The sequence below is a fragment of the Trachypithecus francoisi genome, unplaced genomic scaffold (genome assembly GCF_009764315.1).
Source record: "Trachypithecus francoisi isolate TF-2019V2 unplaced genomic scaffold, Tfra_2.0 Contig01451, whole genome shotgun sequence".
NCBI classification, from domain to species: domain Eukaryota; kingdom Metazoa; phylum Chordata; class Mammalia; order Primates; family Cercopithecidae; genus Trachypithecus; species Trachypithecus francoisi.
The window spans coordinates 1,858,427-1,873,201 of record NW_022681432.1 but is presented as its reverse complement, the minus strand read 5'-3'; the positions used below and the strand labels follow the sequence as shown (position 1 = coordinate 1,873,201).

Below are 14,775 nucleotides of genomic sequence, written 5' to 3'. Positions count from 1 at the left end.
ACGGGGACACAGACAAGTCTGTTCCAGGACAGTGGCGGAAGTGCCATAAAATGAGGCGTCCATCTGCCACCCACAAAGCAAGTCTCTCTGTCTGTTTCCCAAAGTGTTCACAGGCTCACCACGCTTCCTGAATGTCAGTGCGAGTTAGCAACCAGAACTCTGATCTGAGTGGGATCTCGGACGCTTGTTCCTCTGCGCGCTGGGTAGCGGAAAATTTACACCAAGCGCGCTTAGGTGGGCTAAAGGGCTGATCTGTTTACTTCTGAACTCGCTAGTGTCTTTCTCCTGGGAGCTAGGCGAAGCCGCCTATTGGCCCCCGCAGAGTTTGGGAGCGACACGCAAGTGGAATTGGAGCTGCCACCTCACTTTCCACGATCGAACCCGGTGTAAGGTGGCGGAAGGGGAATGGGTAGGCACGTTCAGGAGTCGCACTTTGCGTTCCCACCCAGACACCAGCGAAGCGCGGAGCGGATGGGTTCACAGCGTAGGCCACTTTGAGAACTCTGCGTGACATTTGGGAGTTCTCTTGTCTGGCTGAGAGGCAAGAAGCAGAGGTACCACACCGCCCCCTTCTCTGACTGGATCTCTCTTCACCGTCCAGCCTGAACCCACTCAGGTAGTCGGACGCCGGCCAGGGAGTCTCCACCTCCTCGCCAGCGGCAGCCATTCGGAGCGCTTCGGCGCAGAGGGGGTGGGGCCCATTGGCTGTGGGGCGCTGCCAGTCTCGGAGGGGGTGTGGTGGGGGTGGGGTCTGGGGCCGCAAAGGGTCGGGGCTGCTCACTGTTTGCTGGGTGGTGGGTGAGCTTGAGCGTGAGCCGGCTGCTGAAGACTTGCCAGCAGTTCCGAGTCAGCGAGAGCGCGCCAGAGAGAGCGAGAGTGAGGGAGTGAGTGCGAGGGGATCTAGAGGAGCCAGGGCGAGAAAGCGAGGGCCCGAGGACCCACGATTGAGACAGAGTGACCATGGCTGTCTCCGCATCTCCAGTGATCTCTGCAACTTCCAGCGGCTCCGGCGTCCCGGGGGGCTTATTCCGGGCCGAACCCCTGTACTCGACTCCCGGGGAGCCCCCTCGTCTCACTCCTAATATGATCAATAGTTTCATGGTTAATAACCATAGCAGCAGTGCCGGAGGTGGCGGGGTCGGTAGTGGCGGCGGCGGCAGCGGCAACACCAACACCAACGAGTGCCGCATGGTCGACATGCACGGGATGAAGGTGGCTTCGTTCCTGATGGACGGCCAGGAACTGATCTGCCTGCCGCAAGTCTTTGATCTTTTTCTCAAGCACCTGGTGGGAGGCTTGCACACTGTGTACACCAAGCTGAAGAGACTGGATATATCCCCCGTGGTGTGTACTGTCGAGCAGGTCCGGATCCTCCGCGGGCTGGGGGCCATCCAGCCCGGGGTAAACCGCTGCAAACTCATCACCAGGAAAGACTTCGAAACTTTGTTCACCGATTGCACCAATGCCAGGTGAGACACTCGTTTCTTGGCTCTCCCGCTTCTCTTACCCCTGTGGCCTCTTCTGCATGCCTCACCACCCTCACCCAACTTTGTTTGTAGAGTGAGTCTTAACTAGTTTGCCTCTATTCTTCACGCTGTAAGTCGGTGGGGAAAGAGGACTAGAAGGTTTCATTAATGCCGGTGCCTTCTAGTCCGCGCTCAGTGCAAGGGCTTGGGTTTAAAAAAGTCCCGCACAAACTTGAGTTTGCAGTCCTCTATTGAAACTTTCCAGCCTTTTGCCCATATCTTGCATGGCTTTTGGCTGCTTGTGGTTATTTGTTAATTCCTCTATTTGGTTTTCTTTCCTTCTCTTTTGTGGCCGCACGGGTCGGATAGGTTTTCTTCTGAATACGGATACCAAGGGCTTTCTCCGGGGGCTGGCTGAGCTGTAAACTGGGCTCCTAAGCTAGCAAGCCAGAACACAGCATTTGGGGCATGCAGGGGGTGAGAAGTCTAGAATCCATCCCAGAGGGTGATTCGATCCCCATCCTGTGTGTTGTGAGAACGTGTGGGGTGTGCGGTGTTGTTGTTTGTGGTGGTGTTGGTGTGTGTGTGTGCAAGTGCGCGTGAGAACATATGCCCATGCTTGCTGCGCAAAGCTCCCCAGTACACGATACAGGAAAGTCGATGGATATTATTTTTACAAAAGGACGACGACGAATATCACTTTCCTGGGATCGTCCGTTTTGGGTTATCTGCAGAGGGCAATGTGGGGCATGAATCACTGTGGCTGGGACTGGATTGGAGGTTGGTGTACAAGTTGGCAGATTTTCTAGAGAGGATGCTTTCAGCTCTTCCAGGTGAACAGTTGGGAAGATCCTATTCCCTTAAAGACAGGATTCCTTAAATGATGATGGTCAGCTTCCCTGGTTGTAAGTGTACCTCCTTCATATCACAATTTAGAAGTACACTAGTGAATAAATGTCCATTTGCATATGAGAAGCAAATTGTGTTCAGTGTTTCTGAGTTTGAAAAGAAAAAAAGAATACTCAAGATTATCTGACTTTTTAAACACCTGTGAATTAGTCTTCTAGTGTTTATTCCATCTCCAGTTTGGTAACATCGCAGGAAAGCACAGATTTGGCACAAAAATCACCATCACGTGGTTAAAAGGAGCAAAGGGTTTTATTGTAAAACAGCACTGCTGCTTATTATTTTGCAAAAAAAAAAAAAAAAAAAAAAAAAAAGAAAAAAAACTTTCTCAAAATGAACTTTAAATGATAACATCTCTGGGTCTATGAACTAAAACTGCAACAGTTTACCACATCTGTTGTAAAAGCCGTATAGTTGAATGATACTGACAACTTGTAGGCAAACTGTTGCTTACTGCTACAATAAGATAATGCTACAGAACTTACAAGGGAACCCTTTTCCTTCTTTTTTTTTTTCTTCCATTGAGCAGTGTTTTTCTGTGTTGAAGCAATTAAACAGAAAACTGTTTATGTGAGAACTCCTACCTGATTCATATTTAGGGTTTACAAAACCGGTTTATTATATCAGCTTTTCTTAAGGAAGATAGATGGCCTTAAAACACAAAGGATAACGGCTCCCTCAATAAAACAGGCAATTATGGATTGTAAGAGTAAAAAGACAATTTTATTTTGACTACAAAGCATTTTTATTAGTACACAAACTAAAAAGATTACAAGGGACTTCAGACAGTGACCATCTAATTCATTTGTTGCCATCCAAAACACTCAAACATTTAAACAATTGCAGACATGAAAACCTATTCTCTTATTAACTCTCTCTTTATCAGTCTCTCATCTCCCCATCCCATTTCTTTCTCTCTTCTCCTTCTCCCCTCTCTTACAAATGCCCATTCTTAAAGTGGAACAGTTATTACACTTAGGAAATTCTTCCTTCCTCAATTAATTTGCATATTCTTGAGAAAAACCTATGACTATAATTTTCAAATAAATAGATTAGTATTTTAATATGATTTTGATACTTTTCTCTATAAATGGAAACTTTTCCTAATTTTTATTAGAGCTACTTATTAAAAAAAATTTAGAGGCCGGTGATCTTATAATATTTTTGGACCCTTTTATACTACGTATGTTTAGGTTATTATTTTTATCTAATTAACTTTATTTACTCCTTATCAGAGCAATAGTAACTTTTCGTGTGTGTGAATTGCTTTTGTGTATGTGTGTGTATAAAGGTGATAGAGAAATATTAAATATGTAGGAAGAAATATATCTGTGACGTGATTCATGTGCCTTCTATTGCATTTTCTTTTCTCTATGGGTATTTTGTTTGTTATATTCCTATTTTAAAACTGTGTTACAAGTATTGCAATTTTCTTAATTGTAAAACTTTATGAAGTATATTCTATGAATGCAATCCATCAGTGGAGATGAGGAAAACTACTAGAAACACACCTAAATTACAATTTTAGATAGAAGAAAACCACAATTTCTGGGAAAAATCTAATTAATGATAAAATGATATCAACAAATTTTACTGATTCAAAGTGCCCTCCTAACCACATTATTAAAATTACAAAATGTAATAATGCATTTAATAAATGCTGTATGACTTTAGGTGAGATTATTTACAGAAATGTATACTTAAGTTACTCCCCAAATCTGAATTTTTAAAGAAAAATTGTGAAATTTTTAGATCCACATTATTTCTGTGACTTTTCTATTCAGTGAAAAGAAACCTAAGGGAAGTAAATAGGAAAGTGGTCCAAGAGAGACAAAGTAAGGTAGATGAGACTCGAGGCCAGGAAGAGAGTAGAAATGCAGGAAAAGAGCACAGTGATGCCTTGAGATGGAGTGGAAGATGGAACAGAAGAGCTTATAGAGATGCTCCAAGATGAGTGATGTACCAGTGGAGATCTGGCTAAAGAGGATTGTCCTTCAGGACTCATGACTTCTTAGTGCTTCTAGCTAAGAGCAGGGAGGGAAGTGCAAGAAAAAACTAAGTGTTTAGCGAATGGAAACTCTTAAACACCATTCTTATTTCAAAGAAGATTCATCTTCATCGCTTGATGGATAAATGTTCATTATATGTTGTTGAATGGAAGGCCTATTTGTAATGGTGTCATTGGCAATTTTCTCTTCCTGTATAATAAACATTTATTCCCCTCTCTGTCAAGTATGTGGGAAAGAGTACAAGTCTTGACTTAGAGCATTTGGAATGCTTTCTATGCCATCTCAGAACACACAAAATGGACTGTTTTCAAATTGGTCATTTTCAAGGACCTTAAGGTATTACTACTAAGTGACATTTTGATTTGCTTCAGTGCCCATTGTGTACACTGAAGAAAAATGAATGAGTAAAATATATACATAATTGTTTCTTTGATAGTACTGAAAGTCACAGCAAGAACTACCAGTGCCTATATTAACTATTTTGTTGTTAGCCAATTATTGAAATATTCAGTTGTCTTCCTAGAAAAGAAGTTAAGAAATAGTATCTGCTTCAACTACTGGAGAGATAGTAAGATTAAAACTCCTGACCATTCATTGTTCTGTTTGACAAGTCAAGGTTTACATCTCTGTAATTTCAAAGAACTGTACAAAGTTTTTCCTTCATGACTGTTAACTTCCAAAATAATTATAAGGATATTATTTTGAAGATTATTTTTTAAAGGATGATAAAAATAATCAACATTAAATGGGAAAAAACACTATACTGTTTTGGATTTTGTTTTTGCCGATAAAGCACTGTGATTTCTGTTTAATATTTTGTACAAGAAAACTTGTAGTTTTTAATACCAGAGAGGACAGGCAGGTTTAGAAAGCGAATGTAGACAATTTTCACTCTTGTGCAATAAATTTTTCTTACTAAATTCTCCTAAGTTTAATGCAGCAGTAAAATATTAAATTAAAATTGTTTTCCCTAAATATGAAAATGACTAAACAATCAATAGATTTTAGTGTTTCTCTTTTTACCTACCTGTCAATATAAAAGTAAAATATTGTCAGATTTCATGACCAGCATTTAATTTTGTTTGAGGGCCAACTGATTAAATGTTATTCGGTCATTTAGAGTTAAATGGGTGCTTGATGAAACAAGAAAGTATGATTAAGAAAACATTTTAGTAATGCATTTGGAGACATGATTCAACATATATTCAAACCAAATAGAATTCAGTTTTTAAATTTAAAATTTCCAATTGTAGTTTCTTGTTATTTTGATAGTATATAAACAGAACACGAATATGGTTTCATATTAAAGAGATTTTTAATATCAAAGCACATTTTACAACATTTTAAAACTATTTTCAAATACTAGAAATATGGTTATTATGAGCACTCAATGAGTTTAGCTTTGTATTCAAACTTGATGAGTACTTTATAGTTCATGATCTATATAGAGTAGCATAATTTACTTTGAAAATTTATGTTTTACATTTACAGTTAGGCAACATCAAATTTTTGCAGAACTTGAATCACTTTCCTGAGCTAATATTTTGTATTGCTTACATTTTCAGTAATGATAAAAACATTTTAGAAAAGAATCTGTGTAGTAAATGCACATTCTATTCTATAGGATAATGAAAAGACAGTCATATTGTCTGTTAAAAGCAGCCACATGGTCAACAATGCTCTGTCCTTTATGAGAAGAATGATGTCAAGATTATAATTAAAGCAATTATAATTATATGCCAATGCATAGACCTTCCATGTTTACATTCATTTTAAATATACGCTTCTGAATAACCAACAGTTTTGTATTTAACTACTTTAGCTGGTATTCATATGCGCCTCATTCATTTATTAGGTGATGGATACTGCATTAAAGAAATGATCCATGACATGATGCAGTATATCTTTGGATTTTTATGTATCATATTATCCTCAATGTATAGCACATGAATGTCAATAAATAATTAGTACATGATGGTCTTCAGACATTAATGTTTTATATGGTTTTACACAGGAAATACCTAATACCTATAGAAGATATCAAGTCTGAAGTATTTGATGCTTTCTTAGGTAACCTTATTTTGTCTTAATGAAATTCATAGATGTCTTTAACATGCTTCTAGCAGACAAATATAATTATGAAAAGCCTAATCACAACATGTTATATTTCAGTTGGTAATCTCGCTCTCCAGTGGCACTTTATCTTATGCATTTAGAGATACAAATGATTTGGGGTCATCTACTCTATATATTTTAAGTATGTATTAAAACCATCCTAATTGATCTAAAACTGAAAATATTATGTTTTTGCGAAAAAGACATCAAACCTTTCCCTCAAAGCAAAACAATTAGGTATTAATGATATTCTTGTTGCATATTCAAAAAGCCTTTGGTTGCATTTATTTCCTCCTTTTCTTCTCTTTCACCATCTCAACCTGCAAAACTCTTCACTGTCACTTCATATCACACAATTCTAAAAAGATAAAATAACATTTAAACACATTTGCTTTGGAAGGGAAATTGAGCATTTGCACCCAATAAGCCTGATTGTGGAACTGCATGCAAATTGTGTTTTGATTTATCTCTTTTACACTTTTTTCCATTTGAATTGATCTTGCATTCATTTCACCAAGCGGCTCTGTGAGGCTGCAGATGTTGCCCTGTGTTTAATAAATCAATGAGACAGATCTGAATGAATCACTTCAGATGGATTCTCTGCTCGGTTTGATGTCTAGATGTTATTCTTAGCTTGTTATCATGACAGATGCATTAATGTTCCCATACACTGCCAGCAATGTCAAAGAGATTGAAGCTTTTAAAGTGGCGGCATCCCTTTTTCCATTTTCTGCTAGAACAACTAAATTTATTTTATTTGAGAATCGGAGAAAAATACCAAATCAATCTTAAGATTTTTCATGGGAAAGAGTCTCAATACTCATGCTATATTGTGAACTATTCCAAAATGGTGGAAATCAACATATTAAAACCTAAATATAGTGTAGCTGCTTAATAGTGCCTCTACATTAATATTAATCATAGCAGGAAAAATGAGAATTAGTAATATATGATTGGGACACATTGAAAGTGTCACTATAAATAGAATAATACTGTATCCAAATTGATTACAGAAGGGTGTTAGTTTTTAAATCCTTACTAATAAGCTTTTCGTTGGCTTAATGCAGCCGCAATATACTCTTATGAAGGGATTTAGAACTCCTTCAGGATTTAGTATTTTTTTAGTAGGAAGGAGACAGCCTGTCCATTGTGTATTCATCATTTATTCACTTTGTAATGCTGAAAATCCCAGAAAAGTTTATTTCATGTTAATATATTTATATTCTGGGTAATTATTTATAAATCATAAATTATCCAGTAGCAATAAATGCTACTTTTATAGTTTAATTGCTTAAGCTATAGAAAAGCATATGGTCACCAAAAGGAACTTTGATATAACTCTAGTGAAATTTATTACTTACCTCCATTATATATCATAACTATCATATTTCATTTCATTTAACCCATGGCTTTGTTTCCTTGATTCTGAGAGAGAAATAATGCTGTCAATTGATGTGAAATATTTTGAATTTAATATTGTAGGTGATATAACTTTTCAGTTAGTCTGATATTTGAAAATGCAAATTTTAAAAAGGAGGTTCAAATTTTCTCTTATTCAGCTTTCTGAAGAATATGTATTTTAAAAATCAGTTTTTAGAAGTAGATCCTCTTTGAAAGCCTATACAGTATTCCTTAATCATAATTTTATTCCTACCTTTATTAGAATAGGAAAACAGTTAACACTGTTCTATGATACTGTTTAGATCTCAAATTCAGGAAAAATTGTATCTCCATCAGTTAGGCTAATGTTGGATGTTTATGATACATATACTATTATCTATGGTAGAGTTTAAAGAGAAGCTTAAAATGAACTTCAGTAAATTATGGGACAATAGTTAACTTTTTTTCAAATTTTCTTTAAAATGTGTAAATGCCTTCATGGTGGTATCTCACCACATCCTTCTTCAACACTAAATTATATGTTAAAATTGGTGAAAATATTATACTGAGACTGTGAGTTTAAGAAGTAACACAAGTTGTTTTATGCAAAATTGAATATATTTTAAGAAAAAGGTATCTTTATCAATACCTATCATGGTATCCTTAAAAGAGAACTGAATTTGTTGCATAAAACAAAATCTTGGGTTTATAATAACAATTTCTGAGGAGTCGTTTTTAACTCCAGTAATGTTCTTTGAAAAGGTTCATTAAGCCTAATATTGTGTGTACATTAGACACTTAATTCACATTTGTTGAATGAATACAACTATGCATACACATATACACACATTTATTCCTCTTATCAGAATTCTTTGCAGATTATGATGTTCCTTAACAAAAGGTAAGAAATAGTTAAAGTATGCAGTTATTGAAGAGATACTAATCCTGAAATTTTAAATCCAATATAAAACAATTTGTAATCATGCCATAGACCTTTCACAAACACACATGTAAAGGTATCAAAATCTAATATATGAACTTAGAATATTTGAAATGAAGTACATCTTCAAAGCAAGTATGACTTCTTGATATTTCCCTTAGGTGAAAACCCAGTAGAGATGCTCAAATATTATGAAAAGGCAAGAATTAATAAGTAAAGTGAGCCTAAGACCATAAAATGATTATTGGTGATTTAGATTTATACTACTTGATATGAGCACTAACCCTTGTGGCAGTTGACTTGTGATCCTGTTTTCAATCCTGTGTATTCAAAATCCTGTTTGAATACACATTTTAAATACATGTGTATTCAAAATGAGTTGGTAAAAAGAGGGTTCTCCTCCCTTCTTTCTAGTCTGTGACTAGAAATACAAATACATGTTAAAAATAATGATTTGATTTTTTTCCTGAATAATCTTAAGACCCAGTCCAATGGAAACTCAAATTTGCATGAACTATCCTCCTCACCACCCATTTAAAAGAATTAACTTAGTTCTTTCAGGTGTAATTAATTTTGAAGAGTAAAATTTCCTTTAATCTAGGAACCCTGAAGTTGAAACTACTTGTATCTGTGTACTATTTTGATCCATTACAATACTTTATTAGAGCAAATTGTGGTGGAAACTTTGTAATCATACTACTGGAAAAATACATAGTACAGGAAAGTTTAAAAAATAATAAACCACAGTATTTTTATTGCTGTATAATCTTTTTATTTTTAAACAAATTGACTGTTTAATGGTGCGTAATGTAGTGTGTATACAAAGGTATATAGCATTCGATTGCAATTGTGTACAGTGATCTTATCAGGTTGCTAGCAACTACTAGCTGGTAACAGCATTTGGGCTACATTTAGTCTATCTGCTATTTATGTGATAGGTTAAAAGAAAAAGTAATATTGATCTGTCGCCGGATTAAAGTTTGAAATGGGCAACAGCCTGAACACAAAAGGCTTTTTTTTTTTTTATGATTTCTCAGCTTGCCATTGATCTAGTTTTATTGCATTCATTATTTATTAAAAGAATTTGCAAGCTAAACATAACGTTAAGCTAGTTTGCACACAGGGACCGCACTTAGGAAATTGAATGGAAATTGCATTAGAGATGAACATCTGTGCTATTTTTCCACTCATGTGTTTATGGGTTTGTATAAAAGGTGTATTGGATTAACAGTTATAACCATTATAGCTTACAGCAATATGTTAGTTTCTGAGCTTTCAGTTATTTTGTGAGAAGTCTATCTCTCATGTTTGTCTAAAAATATAGTACTATCATCAAAAATAATATTAATTATGTATTTTTATAAACAATATTTATAAAAATTTATTTTTATTATCATACTGTTAATGCATTATGTATGTTATGTGTGCATTATGAGATATCCTGCTATACTGAAGTAAAAACGTTTTGAAAACATATGTAATTATCATATAAGACTATACTGTCTCTTAATGGTCTTTGGTAGTAGGGTATATAGGTGCAATTACAGAGTACCTATTTTAAGAATCTTGAGTTTAGTGCCATATTAAAGCATACTAATTCACAGAAACTACGTAAAAACTTAAATATGATCATCCATAAAGTATTATATATGTAGTCAAAGCCTTGATCATTCTAAAATGTTAGTAAATGTGCACACACCCAAGACTTGCTCTATATAACACTACTGATGATAAGATGGGATGCCTTATGATATGGTTCCCCTTTTGGGTTCAATCCAAGGAATTTTAATTACCAAACCTCAAGTTGACCTCCCCAGAGAACATAAGTTAGATCCCAGTGAGTATCAGTTTTTTTTTGGTGTGTGTTTTGTTTTCGTTTTTGTTTGGGACAAAGTCTGGCTCTGTCACCCAGGCAGGAGTTCAGTGGCAACCAGTGAATATGTCTTTTGCTGTATTGTCTTTAAGCTGTAGACATTTGGAAAATTCATGTCTATCTACTTAATTAGTGGCATTTAAATGAAATTTTAAAAACTTCTTCACAACCATTTTGATAGCTCATGATTAGATTTGTTATGATAGCCTGTGCGTGTGTGCATGTGTGTGTGTGTGTGTGTGTGTGTGTCTGTCGAGCATTTATTAAGAGTATTCTTTGTGGTGCCAGGCAGTGGTCTAGGTGCTAGGTGCTGTGAATGAAATGAACAAAACAGTCTGTTCTTTCATGGACCGTACAGACTACCATTATGCTATCATTAGCTTAAGGTGTATAAGCTGTATTATCCCTCCTATTATATTTACTAAATTATGAAATATTTGAGTTTACAAAATTTTGCCACATCTATTATTGAATAATCCTTAAATTTCCTTTCCCATATCTGCCTCATGCATTATATCAGTAAACATTAGACCCTTTTTCAGTCTTTAGAATTATACTAGAAAAGTCCAACTAAAAATAGTCAGTTATTAAGATACAAAACAAGGCATTTTAGTTTTATGAGAGCAGAAAGTGTGCTTATAAAGTATACATAAAAAGGAGCATGAAATAAGACATGTATTTCCACTTCAGAATGACCATAGTTAATTGACCTTAGTAACTTTTTATATATTTGTTAAAAGGGATATGAATTCTTAAAATTCATAAAGTTAATCGATCCATGAGACACATGTTTTTGTTATAAAATGTGCAACTGTGGATTTTTAAAAAATTTATGTTAAAAAGCTTGCTTTGATTTGTGTTAAGAGTTTTAAATTAGTAAGATCCTCAGTCTTAGAGCATCATTTGCTTTGCATGTGGTCCTATACAGTATTATACCAAAAATTAAAACAGAGATGAGTGATTTGTTTTTATTCATCTAGAGTACATTGACCCTTAAATATGTTATATTTAAATGTAAATAACTTTAGAAAACCAGATTATTTGCAAACATGTATAATTAAATGTTTAATGTTACTGTTAAGCTTGCTGCTTTGAAAATATCCTGTAACCTGTTAAACTTCTAAATTTATTTTGTAGAAAAATCTGTGAGTTCCCCCTAGGTTTTTATCTGAGGTATGCAAAAGGGGAATTTGTTCATAGAAAAAACATTACTCCATAGTACATTTTATGCATAGCATACAATCTTCAGGTCTCATTTTATAAGCCAATTAGCATATTAATTTTAAACATATAAGTGTGATATTTTCCAATTCAATTCATTTTGACAAATATTTAGTAAGCACCTACTATGTGCAAGTCTCCTTATCGGGGAAGTGGTAATACTAAGAACTCACCACATTCTTATTGTTTCATCTCTAAATTATCTAGGTTGAGTTTTATTGTTTCATGGTTAACTCTCAGCTAACCTACATTAGTGGAAGGAAGAATAAATAATACATATAATTCAGAAATGTGGAAAATTAAAATAACATTGATTGGCTTTGCAGTGCATTATAAACTGTTCTCGGCATATTAACCTGTCTAAATAAAATTTACTTATTCTAATATTCAATTTTATTTACTTTTTTTCTCATTAAACTCTCCTTTAATGGGTCTCAAAATTATGACAGATTTTGGTCAAGTTGTTTCCATTAAAAAGTACTGATTTTAAAAACTAATAACTTAAAACTGCCACATGCAAAAAGAAAAAAAAAAACCCCACAAAAAAAACAAAAAAACAAAGTGGTCCACAAAACATTTTTATTTCCTTCTGAAGGTTTTACAATGCATTGTTATCATTAACCAGTCTTTTATATTAAACTTAAATGGCCAATTGAAACAAAGAGTTCAGAGACTCTTCTTCCACCACTGATTAAGACTGGGGTGGCAGGTATTAGGGATAATATTCATTTAGCCTTCTGAGCTTTCTGGGCAGACTTGGTGACCTTGCCAGCTCCAGCAGCCTTCTGGTTCACTGCTTTGATAACACCCACACCAACTGTCTGTCTCACATCACAAACAGCAAAGTGACCCAGAGGAGGATAGTCTGAGAAGCTCTTAATACACACGAGGTTGCCAGGAACCATATCAATGATGGCAGCATCACCAGACTTCAAGAATTTAGAGCCATCTTCCAGCTGCTTACCAGAAAGGTGATCAGTCTTTTCCTTCAGCTCAGCAAACTTGCATGCAATGTGAGCCATGTGGCAATCCAGTACAGGGGCATAGCCGGGACTGATTTGCCCTGGATGGTTCAGGATAATCACCTGAGCAGTAATGCCGGCTGCTTTCATTGGTGGGCCGTTTTTGCTGTCACCAGCAATGTTGCCAGAACGAACATCCTTGACAGACACATTCTTGACATTGAAGCCCACATTGTTCCCAGGAATAAAGCTTTATTTCATTTCACTCAAAGCTTTATTTCACTCAAAGCTTCCTGGTGCCTTTCAACAGACTTTATTTCAGTTGTAACATCGACTGCAACAAAGGTGACTACCATACCGGGTTTGAGAACACCAGTCTTCACTTGACCAACAGGTACAGTACCAATACCACCAATTTTGTGGACATCCTGGAGAGGCAGGCGCAAGGGCTTATCAGTTGGACGAGATGGTGGTAGGATGTAGTCCAGAGCCTCAGGCAGTGTGGTTCCACTGGCATTGCCATCTTTACAGGTGACTTTCCATCCCTTGAACCAAGGCAGGTTAGCACTTGGCTCCAGCATGTTGTCATCATTCCGACCAGAAATTGGCATAAATGCTACTGTGTCGGGGTTGTAGCCAATTCTCTTAATGTAAGTGCTGACTTCCTTAATGATTTCTTCCTATCTCTTCTGGCTGTAGGGTGGCTCAGTGGAATCCATTTTTTTAACACCAACAATTAGCTGTTTCACACCCAGTGTGTAAGCCAGGAGGGCATGCTTACTGGTCTGCCCATTCTTGGAGGTACCAACTTCAAATTCACCAACACCAGCAGCACTAATCAGGACAGCACAGTCAACCTGAGATGTCCCTGTAATCACGTTCTTAATGAATACAGTAGTCATTACAGGTGTTAGCAGATCAAAACCTAGCAAGTTACATGAGGCCAGTTGTTTACTTTAACACACCTTCCTGTGTTTAGAACCCCTAAATAACCATCTTCCTTCAGTTAAATAAAAATTTCTTGGCACCAGAGGAATTATAACTTTGGGTTGGAATGCATTGATGAGTATAACTCTAAATCAGATTTTTGTGAAGCATTTCTACTCTGTGAAGAGAATAATTGATTTTCAGCTTGCAGTTAAGAAAAGGAACATTATACAGTCTTGATGCTGATTATATCCTTTCAAGAGCAGTCATTTTGATGATGGGCACATATAGAACATTGTGACCTCTAATGAGAGTAGTAACTGCTCCAATGTTTAATTGGTATACGTACATTTGACAGAGCCACATTCTTACATTTGCAGTTCTTTTGGGTTGTTCCGTGAGGACTGACAGGTTTTTGTTATTTTAGGAGCATGTTCTTTTTTATGAAGTCATATGATGTTTACATAATCCCTATTCTACCACAATCTAAGCTTTTATTATTCTTCCTTGTTTTCAAGTGAAAGTAAGTTTATCAAGAAAATAAAGGAACAAAGGAATGACTACTCCATAGGCAGAGCAGCCTAAAGCTTTCATTATTTACAGTTTAGTCTTATTGAATTGAATGACAGATATGCTGTGTATTCAGTTTGGTGTTTTGTTTAGTTTTTTTATTTTTTATTTTTTGTTTTTTGCTTCCAAGACGGTTCTCAGTTTATAAATGTAAAAAATCTGAGAATTCCTTTTTTTGAGGTCTTTCTCTACATTAGTGGGAAATATGTAAAAGCCTTTGTCCCATATGGATTCATGTTCCTTCAAAGAAGGGGCAGTGAAGCTCAATAATTTAATTTTCCGTTTAGTTGGAAAGCCTCTTGATTTTACAGACGGGAGGACTATATTTCAGTCATGTTAGCATTGATAGAGTTCTATTTGGGAATGAACAAAGGAATGAAGCTAAAAAAGGGTGGAGAAAACTTGT

At 36.0% G+C, this 14,775-nt stretch overlaps 1 protein-coding gene and 1 pseudogene across 1 annotated transcript in view; one reads left to right on the top strand and one right to left on the bottom strand.

Moving 5' to 3' along the window:
- The first annotated feature begins 805 nt into the window (after window positions 1-805).
- The window catches only part of DACH2 (dachshund family transcription factor 2), an 811,718-nt gene continuing 797,748 nt past the window's right edge, over window positions 806-14,775 (top strand). The window contains 1 exon segment of the mRNA XM_033233153.1: window positions 806-1,469. Within this exon segment, the coding sequence (XP_033089044.1) occupies window positions 961-1,469 (509 nt within the window). The 5' untranslated portion in view covers window positions 806-960.
- Window positions 12,563-13,711, bottom strand: LOC117096215 (annotated as a pseudogene).